Genomic DNA, 19036 nt, shown 5'->3' with positions numbered 1-19036 from the left:
GGAGTGTCCTTCTCCTGGAAGAGCTGCTTACTATAGCTAAAGTCTCTTCTACCTTTACCAAGAGGAAAGTAGCCACAGAACAATTACAGTGCAGTATTTAACCCCCTGAGAGGAGAAGAATTGTTTGGTAATTTCAGTGTTGACAAATGTATGAGGAAAGACGAGAATGTGAAAAGAATAGGCCAGACGATTTTGTGTGTCGGCAAAGATGAAATGAGCTATAACCAGATATAGGGGTCTAATGTAGTACTGGCTGGCCAGTCAAAGGACCCAATAACTCTCTAGCAGTAATATCTCGGTCTAGGGCTGCGTCTCTGGCCTTCAAGAAGAACTTTTCCGTGACGCAGGTCCTGCAAGCCGGGGTCTGGAAGCGTCAGACTACCTTCACGGCCCACTACCTGCAAGATGTGACCCACAGGAGGCTCGATACGTTTTCTATCGGCCCTGTGGTGGCTGCACAACAGCTGGTCTAACCTCAGGCTCCTAATTGGACAAGTAGCAGAGGGTTGAGGGCATTGTTATCCGGTTTTAGTCTGTGTGAATGAAAAGATCTGTCTGGCCCTTTTCTTTTCTTCATCCTCTCCTCCCTTGGAGAAAAACAGCATCCTGGTTCTTTGCACAGCTGACCTCGAACCTCTGCAGGTAAGCCATGCTCCCTTGTGTTCCTAGTATTAGCCTTTAATACTGTCATGTCCCCATACCCTGACGAGGTGGTATTGGGTAGTCCTAGCCTAGATTTCCTTATTAAGGACTCCAGGTCAACTTCCTAGGACGTGTCACTGCTCACCTTCACACACAGCTTATGTAGGCCGCAGCAGTCCTTGACTGCCTGCGAGGTGCAGGGTTCCCGATCCTGGAGTTGCCTTATGAACTCAGGTTCGGGGACCCCGGGCAAGCCAAAGCCAGTATGGCAGGGGACTTACCTCCCTTCCTAAGGGTTTAGTCACCCCATGTAAATAGCGTGGTTTGTATTCAGTTAAGGAACAAATGACAAATTCGTAGATAATTTGTATTTTTCCTAACGATACAAACCTAGCTATTTACAGTTATGTGCCCGCCAGCCCTGTCCTCCAAGATAAGTCCTGCCTCTAAGTAAAGTGAACTAATTACCGGTGTGTGTGAGGGTGGAGGGGTAGCCAGCTACACCCCCCCCACCCCGCTAACTAGCGGTGGGGTAGGAAACCCTCGTTAAAACTTTATGGCTCGTCATCGGCTGCGCCGAAGTAATTACCCCATGTAAATAGCTAGGATTGTATCGTTAGGAAAAATACAAATTATCTACGAATTTGTCATATTTCCTTTATTCACTGGGGTATTTTCCCTGTTTGAGTCCTTGGGGTTATAGCATCTTGCTTTTCCAACTAGGGTTGTAGCTTAGCAAATAATAATAATAATAATACAGTAATAATAATAATAATGCTGGAATCACACTAATCATTTCTTGCTCAAGGTTTTTGCCAACCTTCAGCCGATGCAAGTGAGTGAGTGTGTTGTAGCATCACACTATGATCTGCTTCGAGGAGCATTAGAAAAAAGTGTCAACAAAACCGATCAGCTGTCATCATCATGGCACCTAAAAATTTTTGGAATAATGCTGTAATATGTTTTGGAATGTTGAATGAATTGAAGAAGAACAAAAAACGTTTGTGCTTGCTTTTGGGAGTGGCTCAGGAGAAGAGAAGCCAAAGGTATCTTTGATAACCTTTGCTGAGAAATGAGTCTAGAGGATGGTTCTCTCTTCAACTACTACAGGATGAGCAAAGCATATTTTTATTATTGTCTTGAGGCTTGTTGGACCCAAGGTTGCCAAGCAAGAGTACGTCTTATCTACAGCAGCCATCTTGTTTTTTTAAATCCAAATTCATGCTCGAAGTTTGTGCTCGCTGCTTCCCGTTCAGTCGAGAAGCCAATATCTAATTTACCTTATAACAAATCCTTTGTGTTAGACCTATGAGTCTAAAAAAACTCATTGTCCTAATCAAGGATGTTTTGGAATAATCATAAGCTAAAACTTATATCAGCTATACATTGGCATTGTTGAGATTAGTGTTAAAGGACTCTATTTGGTGTTGTTTATGTTGAATTGTTTCAAATTACTCTAGTTCTGTAAAGTGTATCAAAATGATGCTATTTGAAAAAACCTGATTAAAGGGCATTTCGTAAGAAGCAAATTTTGTCTGTATGGGTACAGTACTGTTACTATTTTGCATATATCTACCTGACTTCATGCATAGTTTCCTGTGATTTAAGTCTTCAATACAGTTTTTATGTGTTTGGTTTGTTGGTGAATACATTTATAATGGGCTTTATATATATATATATGTTGGCATAAAAGATGTGTGTATTTAGGTCCAGTAAAGTATTTGTAAAATATATTCCTCCGAAAGCTTTATTCCATGTACAGTAGTTACTGAATTGTAAAATTGCATTAACTAATTTTTCATTTTTCAAATGAATTATATATAAAACTTGAGAGTTAAGTACTTTACAGTAATATACATTTGTTCTGGCACAGAATACAAACCATTACGTCCTCTATAGTAGGGTATCAATTTTGGCGAAGCTGAAAACTAGCCGATAGCTTTTTCAACTACTGAGCTCCCTCTTTTCGCTAGTTAGCGGTATGGGGGGGGGGGGGGGGAGAGTTGGTGACCACTCCCCCGTTCCCCGCATACCGACGACCAGCCGTCACTTTTCAGTTCGGCTCTGTAGATTGTAGACGTGCTGTCTCTCTCTCCCGCAAAATAGTGGGGAAAAATGCTTCCTATATTTTAAAAACTGGCTGGTTTGAATTTATGCTTTTTCTTCGCTTTGGCTTTACTTTTTCTTTTCAGGAGTGCCTGTCCGTGAAGGTTCAATATGTGAACTTGTCTTGGGAAGGAAGGTCGCCGCTGCGGCCCTTTCATGTCCACCAAGGAGATGGACCCTCACGGTCTCTGCCTTTTGTGCAGGAGTCACTCCTGCACGGAGAAGTCTCTGTGTAATGATTGTAGGGAGTGGTCGCCCTCCCAATGGGTGCGATTTGGTAAACGCAGGAAGAAGAGATCGAAGAATTATTCTTCCCCCTCGGAGTTTGCTGCGAAGGGAAAGAAACCCAGACCTACATCTACTCCTGCAAATTAATCCGCCCATTCTGGCTCTTCTCATTCGGGTTCCCCTGGAGCCCCTTCGAGTAAGATCGGCAACCCTTTAATGCCTGGGCAACCCTGCTGTTCGGAGGTCTCTGTTGCTTCCCGTAGCGAAGCAGTGCTGACCTCCTCCGCAAGTAAACCCGTTGATGATGTCTCGCTGCAACGTACATGGCCGTGAGCCCTCATCCAAGGAATGTCTTCAGGAGGTCCTCCGCTTGGGCATACATGCATGTTCAGGCGCAGAGTCCTCGTCTCCGGCCTGTTCCTCCGTCCGCTCTCCTTTGGAGGATGGACAGAGGCAGGTGAGGACAAGTACCCCCCTGGGGTATTCCGTCCAGGGACTCTCGAATCCCAGGAACAAGCTTCGGCTTTGTTCCTCCGGCTAAACCTGGACTTGATCCTCTGGAGGGGCTTGTCTCTGCGGAGGAAAAGGGAAAGGCTTTGCCAAGAGGTTTGGCTCCAGGTGAGGGAGAATCGATCCTTCCGAGGAAAGACAAACTCACACCCATCGTCGCCGATCTTCAGTCTCACCCTTGCGACGATGCTCCCCCGGGAGCGAAATGTGCTGACCGTCCTTCCTGCTTGCGGGGGAGGCGAGACTCCCCCCAGTGGTCCCTCCATGGGGGGTTTTACCAGCACCCTATGGACTCATCTATACCAGGATTGAGTCTATCCAACGGTGGCCCTTTGGAGCCCGATAATGATCACAGGACTCTTCACATCATCTTGACTCCTCGCCAGCACACCGGCAGGATGCAGAGAGCGCTATACCATCTTCACGCGCTCCCTAACGTTGCAGAGTAAGGTGCACGCATGACTTCTCCTGCTCAATACTCACCCTCAGGGCGAGGCGCGCACACGCACTCCGAGCAGCGAGACTCCTCGTTTGCACAAAGTGAGCGCAGCGAACCGAGCTCTTCACTATGCACTTGACCACCGCTCAGTACCATTCAGCGCTCGCTCCATCACCAGAACGCGCTACGTGCTCTCCACACCCGGTGAGCGCTCTTCGCGCTGCCAGCATGACATATGCAATAAGCGCTACAGCTTCAGGGATCGCTTCTCACTAACCACAACGTGCGCGCTTCTAGGAAGCGCGCCCTCTGTCTTATGAGTGCCAGGGTATCCTCGCACTGCTACACTTGGGGATAGCAGGGACGTTCAGCACCCGCGCGAGCCTGCAAGACAGCACGCTCCCGGTCGACTGTGCTCTGGCGAGAGTGCACACCTGCCTGAGGGTGAGCGCGCGCCAGATAGCGAGCTCTCTTCACGTAAGAGGGAGTGGCAATAAGACCTAGCGCATTCCATCCAGCACGATCGCGCTATGGAACCACTGAAGGCCCAGCCACTGCGCACATGGTAAGTAGGTGAGATGCACCAACAACACCGCAGCGCAGATCACCCAAAGGTCTCCAGGCTTACAGTCACACTGAGAACTTCAAATCAATGTTTTCCACGGGAATATGATAAGCCCGAAAAGCCTTCGAGACCAGTTCCCTTTGAGGCTTCATTACCAGGTCCTAGACGTCAGGGTAACTGCAAAGTTTTCCTTTACCAAGGAAAGCCCTTGGTTTCAGGACCTATTGAAGGCTATCAAGGAGACGGTAGGGCTTCCAGCATAACCCCCTTCCTCAGTAGTCAGAACCCCTGTGATTCCTTTGTACTCCAAGGGCGAAGATTCCCTTCCCTTCAGATCCTCGACGCTCTTCACTTCCAAGGCAGACCGGATCCCCTCCCACGGTACACCCCTCCAGATATGATTGTTACCTAAGGAGTAAGGGTCCGACCACGCAGGACGCCATGTGGGAGAGGTTGGGCATGATTCCTATCGTGCCCAAGGGCAAGATTAGGGAAGGGAGAAATAGAACTCCTCCTATGGGAGATATTTTGCACCCTATGCTAAAGAGGGGTTCGGGATCTCCAAGAGAGATCTCGTACACGGAGCCCTACCACTTGTCGTCCATAGAGCCTGCGGGATCATCCACCAAGGAGGCTCCAACTCCAGCCAGCGTGACTGAGGGAGCAGGACCCTAGGTCACAAGAGCTTCAGGAAAACCCTCTCTCCTCGATTCCGTTGCTCCAGGTCCCAAATAGAGGAAGGACTCTTAAGACCATTCCTAAGAACTGGCAGTCTATGGGTGACTGTCAGCCTCAAAGGAATGAGTCTAAGGGTCCAACCACTGCTGTCAGTGTATCCCACAGTGGTCTGCCTCCCAGATCATCAAAGACCCCAGTTGACGAAATCCACTCTCCTCGAGCTGCTATGGGTGCTAGCTCGAGTGAGGAAGTACCCTTTGACGACGGATCTGACCACTCAGATGGGGCTTTATCGCCGGCCTTCAGCCTGAAGGTATCTGCACTGGAGCAAAAGGACTCTGATAGAGTTTTTCTTCAGGTCCTTTCGTGCATTCGCCGCGTGAACAACCTCGGGGAACCGGACCAGGTTCCGCGCGAGGACCAAGACACAGTTCTGGATCTGTTCTCTGATGCCCATAAACCCACCAAAACCAGAGTATCCCTACCCTGGTCTAAGGGGTTGAAGGCGGGGAAGAAGCGAGCGTATGCCCAGCTAGCTGGCGCTACGCACTCACTCAGAGTGGCTGATTCCTCCAGGCTACTTCCTATGCCGTACATCAGGCACAGGAAGTACTTGAGGTGATTGATGATGATCCCTCACCTCTACTGCTCAATCCAGAGATCGTGTCACTCACATCGTGTTACACCATCGAGAGGCTGGTGAACCTTTCAGTTGATTTCTCTGCGGCTGACGCTGATAACATGGAGCAGGTTGCAAAGTGTGCTTTGCAATCCGCCTCATGGTTGGATTATTGGTCGGGGACAGTTGGCTACCTCGTCAAGAACGAGGACTTCTTGTCGACGAAGAGAAAGGAGGCCCTCTTCTCCTTCCTTCTCTCAGGGGCCAGAACCCTTGAACTTTAGACGGAGAATGTTGTCAACCAATGGGCCAACTGGATCTTGAGGCGCCGGGATGCGGTGGCCTCCAGATTCCAGAAGCAGCTGCTGAAGAGGGAGACTAGGAGACTCCGCAACCCTCTGATGGATGGCCCTACACTGTTCGCCGGAGCCGACATCGAGGCTGTGGCTGAGCGCTTGAGGAAGGCGAGCCACGACTCTCTCCTTCAGTGTGCGGTAGTTTCCCGTAAGCCTCCTCCGCAGCAGCAACAACCGCAGAGAACTACAACCGCCAAGAACGACCAGAAAAAGACTGCTCCTAAGAAAAAGCCGACACAACCTCAGGAGCCTAAGGGTACCTTTCGTCCAAGAGAATCCAAAGGCTTCAGAGGCAACAGCAAGAAATCCCAGCGACGCTTCCGATAGGGAGGGCAATCCCCCGACCTGTCCACCAGTGGGGGGATGCCTGAGCAGCAGATGGCAATGGTGGATGGAACTGAGAGTGGACCCCTGGTCCGTTTCCGTCCTCAGAAGGGGATATATCGTTCCTTTCATCAACTGTCCCTCTCTCCTGGCTCATCCACCGTCGACACCAAAGTCCTACGTGTCGGGATCCGCGATGGACAAGGCCCTCCGGGCCAAAATCTGGACCATGTTTGAGAAGGACGCTCTCCAAGAGATCAAGGACGGGTCCCCAGGCTTCTACAGTTGCATTTTTCTTGTGCAAAAGGCATCTGGAGGCTGGAAACCAGTCATCGACCTCTCTGCACTAGCAAAAGGAGGGAGCTCAGTAGTTGAAAAAAACTATCGACTAGTTTTCAGTTTTGCCGAAATTGATACCCTACTAAAGAGGACTACAGGTTTGTATGTTAGCAGAAATTCAAATTGATTCCTAATTTGTTATTTCTTTTCCAGAGTTATTCGCCTGCCAAATGGCTTAACAGCGCTTCTGATTTCATATTGTAGTAGGGCAGGGGATCCTCCCCCAGAAAATTTAAGAGGTAAGAAAATACAGTGCATCATTACATTATTACAGGTCTCTGCCATGTTGTTGATGAACTATGCTCTTCTGATGCATAAATTTGCTGTTCAATTCAGTACCACACATTTTTTTTTTGGCTGCAGTTTGTGGTGTTTTTGTTGTAGTATCATTATGTATTAATATGTAATTTACTGTAAAAAGTGTTGCAATTGTGTAATATTTTTTTTTAAGCAGCTGCTTAATTGACCTTTTAGGAATATTTATTGCTATTTATATTGTTTTTATAGGATGTATAGAAGAGGATGAAGATGATGATGATGAGCCAGAAGAGGAAGGAGAAGAAGAAGAGGAGGAGGAAGATGATGAGGAAGAAGAGAATGATGAAAGTGAAGATGATATGGATGAAGAAATGGAAGAGTCACGAGGAGGATTGATGAAAGAAGCTGGGAATACAACCAAGTATTTAGTAAGTCTGTAATGTACTAATGGTTAATACCAGGCAATAAGATAAATGGTGTGTGGAAGGAACAATTTAATTTTTTTATACAATGAATACTATTTTATTATACTTAATGCACGTTGTATTGTCTAGTTTTAGCTGAAAAGGTGTTCAAATGTCTAGTATTAGCTTATAAAGTTTTCAAGTGTACAATAGGCTTATAAGAATATTTGGAGGGTTTATAAAGCCTAAATTGATGAAGATAAAAAAATCTGAAAAATTATAAAAAGGAAAAAAAAATACTGTAGATTTCTGTAACTACTATGCAGTTTTTCAGCTATCGTGGGGTGCTTGGAATGTAACACCCACGATAGCTGAGTGATTATTGTAGTTTATTATCATCTCTTTTTCTTTGTGTTTCAAAATTAACTGAAAAGAATTTATTCCTTGGAAGATGCTAGACAAGTTTATGTGGTTTTGATCTGTTCCAGTAGATTTATTTCTCTTTACAGATAAGGAGAAGAAGAAGCATTACTAGGACTAAGCTTTAGTTGTAATGTTATATTGTTTCTGAAACACCATCATATGGTATAGGTATAGTATTTTATTATTTTCACAGGCTGCTGCATCTCTGACTGTAGGTATTGGAAGCTTTGAGGATCCGATGGAAATTCAGGGACTGATGCATTTTCTTGAACATATGGTTTTTATGGGCTCAGAAAAGTACCCAAAGGAAAATGCTTTTGACTATTACATAAAGGTTAGTGATGGCCAGTAGCTTTTCATCATTTTCATGGAAATTTCCTGTCTAGAAAGTGGTATGAGAATTCTTTTGCTGATAGTTTCGGACACATTTTAATGTACACAATATGAATTTCTTGGAATTCTTGGATTTTATTTATATTTCATAAGTAGCTAGACATTTCTGTTCGTATAACCTTTGTAAAATCAAAAATGGTTATTTGTGTTGGTATTTTGTTTGATTTTTGTTTTTGGAATTAATGATTCAAAAATGAATAACTGTGATTTCAGAGCTTTAGGAATTTTGCCATAATACAGTATTGAATATTTTGTAGTTGGTTTGAAGACCACTGTATAGCATCTTTATTTATATGGTGCATAGTTCTTTTAAATGTGAATCATTATTTTCAGAAACATGGAGGCCATGACAATGCACATACTGATATGGAACACACAACATTTTATTTTGAGGTTGAAGAGAATCACTTTTATGGAGGGTTAGACAGATTTGCACAATTTTTCATCAACCCACTTATGAAAAAAGAGGCAATGACCAGAGAAAGGAAAGCAGTTCATAGTGGTAAGTACCAGAACATTTATATTTGTCTGAAACAAAGATAAATTTGTGTTGTAAGTTAGTTTCCTGCTTGAAGACTTACAGTAACTTCTCTTATAAATTAAAAAAAGGTTTTGTTTCATATAGAAAAATAGGATTTTGCCAGTTACTGTATTGTTACATATAGCTTATTTGAAATTTTTTTTTGTTACACCAACATTAAATGTTGCGATGAAATATACTTGAATGGCTGGAAAAAGTAACATTTAATCAAAGACAGAAAGAAATCAGCCTGTAATGCTTATCTGTTCTTACATGAATACAAACCTTCATCCTTCAATAAGAGTATGATTTCAGCTAAGCTGGAAATTCAGCTGTCCAAACTTACTAGTAACCATGCGTCAGTAGTTAGTGGGGTGGCGGGGAATCTCCATCTCTGTGCCAGGTCACTGAGTAGCTACTTAGACGTCAGCTGACGAGTAGTATGGATGTACTCTTGGTGCAACAAACTTGGCTATATTTACACTTTTTTTCTATATTCAAATTGCTGTGCGACTTAAAATGAAGAAACCATGATACAGGCATGCAGTTCTGCTTAGGTATATCAGGTTGCAAGTGGATTACTTTCATGAGTCCTATTCATTGTGCCCTTCTTACAAGGGTACTGCTAGAGTTAATACCATATGTGGAATGTAAAGGGTAGCTGGCTTTGCATTGACTGTGACGAGTATGGCAAGAGAAGGAAGAAAAATGCAAAGCGAGATTCCTCTCCTTCGGGGTCTTGTTTGAAGTTGAAGAAATCCGCTACACCTCTCTCTTGTCTCTCTGGTACCAAAGCTTCAAAACCTTCTCCCCCATGTGAGGTGACAAAAAGGACGATAGCCAAGACTTAACTTTAGAAAAAGCTCTGAGTGAGGCGTGCCTATATGCTTCCCCTTTCAATTTGCAGTGAGCTGGAATTTTTGGATGGCAATGCTGTTAAGGAAAATTTTCTAAGGAAACTGACCTTCTTTAGGGCTTGAGGGCATTTTGTTGACGGAAATGCTCCTGCAGGCCTTTTCTACATCTAAGACTAGGTCCTCCTCTGTGGCCCCACCTTTGTGTGCTGCCCTACAGAGGGAGCTACTAATATGACACTCTCAGTCCAACCCAGGACTTCGAAAGGTGCAGTTGATCGCCAATTTTCACCTTCTGCGGCTCCATCGTTACCAAATTAGGAATCACCGATAGTATTACTGTATCTGGTAAGGGGAAGAAGTGCCTAAGGCCTCCCTCTCCACCTAGCCTCATTCTTTTGACCCAGTAATATGTGATAGTCCCTTGTTACCTACTTTTCAAATGCCAAGAGGATAGAGCATCTGCAGAGTTTCCTTAGGGGGTCAACCTCCATCTAGGAAAATTACACTCACCTCCTTTGAAGATGAATCTTCTAAGATTTCACATCGCAGAAGACACACTCATCTAATATTGAACTCTGCATGCACTCAGGCTGCCAACTAGTTGGCAATCATCTGGATAGGATTACTTACCTGTTGGCATGCTCTCCAACGACTGCCAACTCATATGAGCATTAGTGCGCACTGGGTTAGTGTGCACACCTCTGCTAGCATGCACTCACCTGTTTGCAAGTGTTCTCTCCTGTTTGCTCTCACACTAAGGTTTATACTCACTCTTGTTTGTTCTCATATTAAGGTTTGTGCTCACTCTCTTGTTTGCTCTCACACTAAGGTTTGTGCTCACTCTCCTGAGCGAACATATTCGAGCCTGAACTTTCTATTGTTTGCATCTGCTCTACTGTTGGTGTGCTCTCTCAACTTTATGTATGTGCATTCCTTTCATAGCATGCACTAACTATTCGCAAGTGCTCTACTGTCAATAAGATCTCACCAGTTCCCAAGATAGCTATTGTTTGTGCATACTTTGTGGTTAGTGCATGTTTAATCGTAGAGGTGAATCGAATATTCATGCGCTCTCTTGATAGCTCGCACTCATCTGATGGATCGCATCCGCCCTTTAGGTAGCAAACATTCTTCTAACGAGGAACTATCATCTGTTCTGCACTCTCGTCAGGTCACACACAATGCTGAACTCCCCTGTTCTCGCACACTCACTTATCACTATGCAATCTTCAGAAAAGGATTCTATGAGCATAGGTCAATGACAGAGGTTAAGTGTGACATTTCACTTGCTTGAGTGATTTCCTTTGAGCACTCACTTTCATACATGCATAAGGTCCTTGTTAAACTCGTGTTAAACTTACATGATCCAGAAAGTAGAAAATCGAGAAGTCAACATGCAAGGCAGTGATCACCAAGAGTAAGGTTCTCCTCTAGAAGAAAAGTTGTGTCCTCCCCTCCTGCTCATATGGATATTTCTATAGCTAGAAGACAAAAGATCTCTTGACTGTATACCACAATTATGTTAGAAGTACATGATCTGTTTGGCTCCTGGGTTAGTTATCCAGTCAATTGAAAGGTGGACTTCTTCCTAAGGATGAGTCTCTTATAGTAAAAAATGCTGATTTGTATTTGTGTTGAGGCAAATGACAAATTTTTAAGATAATTTGTAATTTTCCAAACTATACAGGGGTGGGAGCTAATTGCCTGCTCCTACCCTGCTAGTTGTAACACCCCATTTAAAATTTAACCTCTGTATTCCCGCCTTCGTTGTTATCCATCTCCTATAGTATAGTAAAGGACTCGGTTATATATAGTAAGGAAAAATGATAATTATCCTAAAAATCTGTCATTTTTTTTAGTGGTCGAGTAAAAGTTGAATAAAGAAAATAATTTTTATGAATAGAACTTACCTGGCAGTTATATATATATAGCTGAGTCTCCGACTGCGGCAGAATTTAATCGAAAATCGCGGCAACCGCCTTGTGGTGGTTGTGTGGTTAGATGGTTAACAACCCTTACAGGGTGGTACTTGGAATCATTCCCATTTTCTGTTCCTCAGATTATCTCTGCCGGTCGGATCGACAACATCGTTGGTCCGCCTTTCAGAGTTTTTCGGATCGCTTTCCCTTCATCGCCTTTTTGGACTTCGTTTTTGGTGAAGTTCACTGTGTTGGGATTTGGCAATTGTGTTGTTTTTGTTTTTTGTCTTTTTTCTTTTATTATCATGAGTGAGAAAATTCATTATCGTGTTTGTGCGAATGATATTTGCAAGGTGAGGTTGCCGAAACTTTCGGTTGACCCTCACACTATCTGTATGGGTTGCAGGGGGTTTGAATGTGCTTCAGATAATAAGTGCAAGGAATGCGAGGTTTTAAGTGATGATGATTGGTTAGCTATGCAGCGCTATGTGCGCAAACTTGAGATTGATAGAGTTAGAAGAGCTAAATCAAAGTCAAAGTCTGCTAGTGAGCCTAGCTTAGATTTATCTATTGACCCTTTGCTTGTAACCCCTTTGGAAGGTATTCCTTCCCCAAATGTAGTGACTCCTGCCCCTTCTACAGGACCTGTGCGTACGGATGACCCTGGGTATGCTAAATTAGCTGCTGAATTGGAGGCCATTAAAGCACAGTTGGAGGCCTTTAAAGGTAAGGGTGTAGGTGAAATTAGTGCTTGTGAAAGTGCAGTGGAGGTGGCGACTGATCGAATCTGTCATACCCCTAGGTCTAGACCTCTACCAAGCTCCCAGGACCAAGGGAGAAGGTACGTCGAAAGCCGAAAGGGGGTGAGAGGTGCTTATCCTCGGTCAGTCGTCGCCTCAGACAGTCCTGTTGCGATCTCCCAGGCTGCTCTTGACCGCCGTAGGAAAGGCGTGTCGGATACGTTTGTGTCTTCGCCTGATCGTTCTCCCAGACGTAATTGGCGTTACGAATCAAGACCAATGAAGAGAGGGTGGAACCGGGACGTGCAGTCTCGCTCTCCCTCTCCCGGTTCGAGTAGCAGAGACCCTGATCCTTCGGAAGACGATTTCGATGTTCCTGTTAAAAGGGCGAAACAGAGAGTCCTTAGCCCAGTTAATCCTGCTAGACTCCCTGCTTCTTCTGCCAGCGCTCCCAGTCAAGCCGTACGACAACTGCCGTCTTCGGCACCGCGAGAGCCAGCGGAGATTGCTAAAGCTTTCATGGTTGTTATGCAGGAACAACTTTCATCGTTAGTTAAAGCTTTCAGCCACCCTTCTCAGTCCGTCAGACGTAAGGACGTCTCTTTGCCTGTTAAGAGATCTTCTTCTAAGAGAGATTTTAGTATCTCTCCCAAGAAACCTCTGCGCACTTCGTCGGTCGTACGACAACGTACACCCTCTTCATCGGCACGCTGCCAGGAATTTCCTTCCCCCCTCTCCCGGCGCCAGGACGATACTGCCTCTCGTTCTCGGCGCCATGACGATTCCGTTTCCCTTTCGAAACGCCTGGACGTTACTGCCTCGTTTCTTAGGAAACAGGATGAATGCAGTCTGCATTTTCAAGGCGACGGCAGCCTGCATCTTCAGGACGCTTCCGTTTCTCGTCATCGTGACGATACTGCCTCTCGTCATCGTGACGATACCGCTTCTCGTCATCGTGACGATACCGCTTCTCGTCATCGTGACGATACCGCTTCTCGCCGACTGGATGTTAGCGGCGCTCGGCGCCAGGATTCAAACAGCTCTCGCTGCCAGACTGCTGGCAGCCCAACTCTTCGGGATGTTATCCTTGAGCAGGACCTCGAAGATATTTCGGAAGAGGAAGAAAAACCTGCCGACTCTTCTAGCGATTACAAGGTTCTTTCTCGCTCTCTTTTGGAACTTTATGGGGAGGAATTTCAACCTTCGGCCCCTCGTTCTCCTCAGTTTCAATTTACCAGGAAGAAAGCTACTAAGTCTTTGGCCTTCATCAAAATGAAACTTTCAATTTCGGCCAGGAAAGCTCTCGCTAAAGTGGATGATTAGATGAAGGAACGGAGACAAGCTGTCAAGACCACCTTTTCTTTTCCACCGTCTCGGCTCGCTTCCAAAGCCGGTATGTGGTATGAGACAGGGGAACCTTTGGGGTTAGGAGTGCCTTCCTCCTCCCAAGGTGACTTCTCGGCCCTTGTGGACTCGGCAAGAAGGCATGCTTTAAACTCTGTCAAGGTGATGTGGTCCATGTCGGAGCTTGATCACCTCGTCAAGGGAATTTTCAGGGTTTTCGAGGTTTTCAGCTTCCTGGACTGGTCTCTCGGGACTCTGGCCAGGAAGTCTGAACTCCTGGAGGACACGAAGGACCTGACGAGTATCATGTCCTGCATGGACAAAGCTCTAAGGGATGGAGCTAATGAATTGGCTTCCCTTTTCTCAGCAGGGGTCTTAAAGAAGAGGGCCCTTTTGTGCTCCTTCACCTCTAGATCTGTGACTGTTGCCCAGAAGTCGGAGCTACTTTACGCCCCTTTTTCACGTCATCTTTTTCCTGAAGCTCTGGTCAGAGATATCTCCCTTTCTCTGGCTCAGAAGGCTACTCAGGACCTTTTGTCTCGGTCGGCTAGAAAGACCTTACCTGTTGCTCCGGCTCCTCTGAAGGAGGAGGAGAAGAAGTTTCAACAGCCCTTTCGGGGCAGGATCTCCTCGAGAGCGGATTTTAGGGGGAGAAGACAAGAGTCAGGGCCAAGGACCAGCAGGGGTGCGTTTAGGCCCCGGTCCAAAAAATGAGATGGAAGTCCTCCAGACACCAGTAGGGGCAAGACTGTCTCATTTTTGGCAGTCTTGGAAAAGGAGAGGGGCGGACACCTGGTCCCTCTCAGTCGTCAAGGAAGGTTACAAGATCCCCTTTTTAAAGAAACCACCTCTCTCAGACTCTCCCCTGGCCTTAGTGGCTCAGTACACCGACGCGGGGAAACGAGAGGCTCTTCTGGAGCTAGTCGACCAGATGTTGGTCAAGGGAGCAATAAAGCCAGTTCAAGACCTCGCCTCCCCAGGCTTTTACAATCGCCTGTTTCTGGTTCCCAAGAACTCGGGTGGATGGAGACCAGTCCTAGATGTCAGCTCTCTGAACGCCTTCGTGGAGAAAACAAAGTTCTCCATGGAGTCGACTCAGTCAGTGCTGGCTGCAGTTCGTCCAGGTTTCTCTCGACCTGCAGGACACTTATTTTTACGTCCCCATTCATCCGTCTTCGAGGAGATATCTGAGGTTTGTGTTCCAGGACAAGTGCTTCCAGTTCAGGGCACTTTGCTTCGGTCTCAGCACAGCTCCCCAAGTTTTCACCAGACTAATGGCGAATGTGGCAAGCTGGTTACACCAGGAGGGGATAAGGGTCTCCTTCTATCTAGACGACTGGCTGATCCGGTCACAGTCGAAAGAGAAATGTCTGGAGGACCTAATGAAAACTTATACGATCACTCAGGACCTGGGACTCATCGTCAACTGGGGGAAATCTCAGACCGAGCCGAATCAGACTACTGTATTCTCTATTTGGGGATAGTTCTGAATTCAGTTCTTTTTCAGGCTTCTCCCTCCCAGGAGAGGCAGACCAGGTGCCTGGACAAAGTCAAAGACTTTTTGAGGAAGCAGGAATGCTCAGCGAAGGAGTGGATGAGTCTGCTGGGAACTCTATCCTCCCTGGAGCAGTTTGTCCCTTTGGGGAGACTGCACCTAAGGCCTCTGCAACACTTCCTCGCAAAGGTTTGGAACAGAAAGATCCAGGAGGACACTTTTTCTTTTCCCATTCCGACAGAGATCAAGGATCTTTTAATGTGGTGGCTGGACCCAGCTCTGTTGGGAAAAGGGATCTCCTTGTTCAAGAAGAACCCCGACCTAGTGTTATTCTCAGACGCGTCCGAGTCAGGCTGGGGAGCAACACTAGGGAACAAAGAGGTCTCAGGTATTTGGGAAGGGAGTCAGGTCAGTTGGCATATCAACAGGAAGGAATTGATGGCCATTTTGTTAGGGCTCAAGGCCTTCAAAACCTCGGTGTCGGGAAAGACTGTGGAGATCAATTCCGACAACACCACAGCTCTCGCGTACATAAGGAAGCAAGGGGGAACTCACTCCCTCTCCCTGTTCTCAACTGCGAGAGAGCTTCTCCTCTGGGCGAACGAGAACGAGACCCAGCTGTTGACAAGGTTTGTTCAAGGGCAGAGAAACATCAGGGCAGACATGCTCAGCAGGAGGGGACAGGTCCTTCCTAGAGAGTGGACTCTCAACCCGCATGTCTGTCGGAGCCTCTGGAAGTTGTGGGGCAGACCAGTAATAGACCTTTTCGCCTCCGGTCTAAACAAGAGGATCCCCAACTACTGCTCCCTAGTCCCGGACGAGGAAGCTGTTGCAGTGGACGCCTTCTTGATGGATTGGACGGGGCTGGACATGTATGCCTTTCCCCCGTTCAAGATCATCAATCTGGTTGTCAGGAAGTTCGCTCTCCTCGATTCGGGACGAATGATCCTAGTGGCTCCATTCTGGCCTGCGAGGGAATGGTTCACCGAAGTGGTAGGGTTACTGATGGACTTTCCAAGAAGACTCCCGGCAAGTCCAGATCTTCTCAGACAACCCCACTTCGAGAGGTTTCACCAAAACCCCCTCGCTCTCAATCTGACTGCCTTCAGACTGTCGAGAAGCTCGTTAGATCTCGAGGCTTTTCGGCACAAGCGGCAAAAGCCATTGCCAGGGCAAGGAGGATCTCTTCACAAAGAGTCTACCATTCAAAGTGGGAGACCTTTAGAGCTTGGTGCAGGAGGCGCAAGGTTTCCTCGTCCTCTACCTCTCTAAGCCAGATTGCAGACTTTCTTTTGTACCTCAGGCAGGATGCTAAGCTGGCTGTATCTACCATTAAGGATACAGGAGCATGCTCTCAACCGTCTTTAGGCATAGAGGCTTAGAGTTATCTCAGAATAAGGACTTGCAGGACCGCATTAGGTCTTTTGAGACAACGAAGCAGGTGCACTTAAGACCCCCTTCTTGGAACCTGGATGTGGTGCTTAAGTTTTTGTGCTCCAGGAAGTTTGAGCCTATCTCGCAAGCTTCTCTGCGAGATTTGACTAAGAAAACCCTCTTCCTTTTGTCTCTAGCGACTGCCAGGAGGATCAGCGAGGTCCAGGCATTCGAGAAGCGTGTAGGCTTCACCCTAAATGGAGCGGTTTGTTCCTTGAGGTTCGACTTTCTCGCCAAGAATGAGAACCCTTCGAAACCCTGGCCTAGGACTTTTGAAGTCCCTAACCTCACGAATCTAGTAGGTCAGGAACAGGAAAGCGTCCTCTGCCCGGTTAGGGCTCTCAAGGCTTATTTGGCCCACACTAAGAGCGTGAGGGGTGCTTCCAACTCCTTATGGTGTTCAGTAAAGGATCCTCAAAAACCCCTGTCAAAGAACGCTTTGTCCTTTTTCTTGAGGGAAACTATTAGGGAAGCCCACCTCTTTTGTGAGGAAGAAAACTTCGCCCTGTTAAAAGTACGGACTCACGAAGTAAGGGCCATTGCTGCTTCGCTGGCATACCGGAAGATCATGGACGCAACGTTTTGGAGGAGCAACTCTGTCTTCGCTTCTCATTACCTCAGAGAGGTAAGAGTGGACTATGACAAGTGTTATACCTTGGGCCCATACGTAGCTGCGGCTTCTGTATTAGTCAAAGGAGTTACTACCCCCACTCAACCTTAGTTTATGTACTTGTATATGGGTTTGTGTTTTTTATGGTTGTCTGAGGTCCTCGTCCTGTGGTACGGTTCCCTCAGTCCAGATAGATAGTTTATATCTATTTCTGCAAGGTTAGATGGTTAGCTTTAGTAAGGTTGCAGGTTTTTTATATGGGAAGGTAGTTTTCTGAAGTCTAGTCAAGTTGTTGGTCCTACCCCTTTGACAGACTCGATTGAGTTGTTTGCAGCGTAGCAGTTCTACTCCTGGCTGAACACTCCTAAGGGAAAGCGACTCTAGAGGCAGTTACCTTTGTTGAAGTCAGCTACCTTAGCAGGTAAGGAAACAAGGTGTTTGTTCTCCTACAACTCTTTTGTTGTTTCCCCAACTATGTTTTTCTGTCTGTTTCCCTCCTCCAAATGTGTGAATCAGCTATATATATATAAAACTGCCAGGTAAGTTCTATTCATAAAAATGGAGTTTTTATGATAAAACAAAGTTTTATGAATACTTACCTGGCAGTTATATATATATTTTAAAGCCCACCCACCTCCCCTCAGGAGACAGGTCGGGCAAAGATAATCTGAGGAACAGAAAATGGGAATGATTCCATGTACCACCCTGTAAGGGTTGTTAACCATCTAACCACACAACCACCACAAGGCGGTTGCCGCGATTTTCGATTAAATTCTGCCGCAGTCGGAGACTCAGCTATATATATATAACTGCCAGGTAAGTATTCATAAAATTTTGTTTTATCATAAAAACTCCATTTTTCTTAAGAATTTCAGATGGCTTTACCCGAAGATGCTTGTCGAGTCCAACAGCTTTTTGCCGGTTTTGCTGCTGAGAACCATCCAATGGGAAAATTCACTTGGGGTAATGAAACAACTCTCAATGTCGAGATACCAGATGAGGAATTACACAAGAAACTTCATGATTTACGTCTGCGCTTTTACAGTGCTCGAAACATGACTTTAGCCTTACAGTCTCGTCATTCTTTGGATGTGTTACAAGAATTTGTCTGCAAGATATTTTCCAAGGTAATGTTTTGTAACATGGCATGTTTGTTTTAGAGATATTAACATTTTTATGCATAATTTTTAAATGAAAGATAATGTCTATTATTGCGTTTTTGATGGAACTGGTATATTTGCTATATGGTATCAAAGTGCATAAGTGCTCTCAATTTGATATACCGCTATCCATTTTACCTTTAAATATCATGATGCCTTTGGCAGTTTGCTTAATGCTTTCAGTGCTTGATAACATATTTCTGCATACTCTGTCAGCTTTAAAGGCACTCCGTATTTATATCTGTATTCAAATTATTACATTTTAAACTATGTATCCTCTAATGACAAGTTAGTTTTTATTCCTAGGTCCCAGACAGTGGAATACCAAGACCAACTTATATTCAGCATGGATTTCCCTTCCCAACGGAGAAACTTCATCGTCTTTATCGTGTGGTTCCAATGAAGGACTACCACTCCCTGGAAATAAACTGGGCTCTGCCTTCACTTCAGAAGTATTATCACACAAAACCTTTACATTACATCTCCCACTTAATCGGCCATGAAGGACGAGGTTCAATTCTCTCATACCTAAAGAAGAAGTAAGTGTGATGATGTTGGAAACTTTGTAGCTCATTTTATTTGGTACCACATATTTACCTAGCTTTTAGTTTCTTTCTCTTGGAACAAAAGAAGTGGAGCACCTACAGTGTATAAAATTTTTCATGTTAATATT

The 19036-nt window shown here is 45.6% G+C and overlaps 1 protein-coding gene across 1 annotated transcript in view; it reads left to right on the top strand.

The window, feature by feature from the left end:
- Window positions 1-19036, top strand: part of LOC137656503 (nardilysin-like) — a 113851-nt gene that overhangs the window by 3692 nt on the left and 91123 nt on the right. Inside the window, exons 2-7 of the mRNA XM_068390679.1 lie at window positions 6960-7045; window positions 7314-7492; window positions 8085-8225; window positions 8618-8786; window positions 18071-18330; window positions 18670-18902. Coding sequence (XP_068246780.1) covers window positions 6960-7045; window positions 7314-7492; window positions 8085-8225; window positions 8618-8786; window positions 18071-18330; window positions 18670-18902 — 1068 coding nt within the window. The remainder of the gene's footprint in view (window positions 1-6959; window positions 7046-7313; window positions 7493-8084; window positions 8226-8617; window positions 8787-18070; window positions 18331-18669; window positions 18903-19036) is intronic.

Source organism: Palaemon carinicauda, chromosome 1, assembly GCF_036898095.1.
Source record: "Palaemon carinicauda isolate YSFRI2023 chromosome 1, ASM3689809v2, whole genome shotgun sequence".
Taxonomy (NCBI): domain Eukaryota; kingdom Metazoa; phylum Arthropoda; class Malacostraca; order Decapoda; family Palaemonidae; genus Palaemon; species Palaemon carinicauda.
This window is presented reverse-complemented; position numbering and strand designations above follow the sequence as displayed.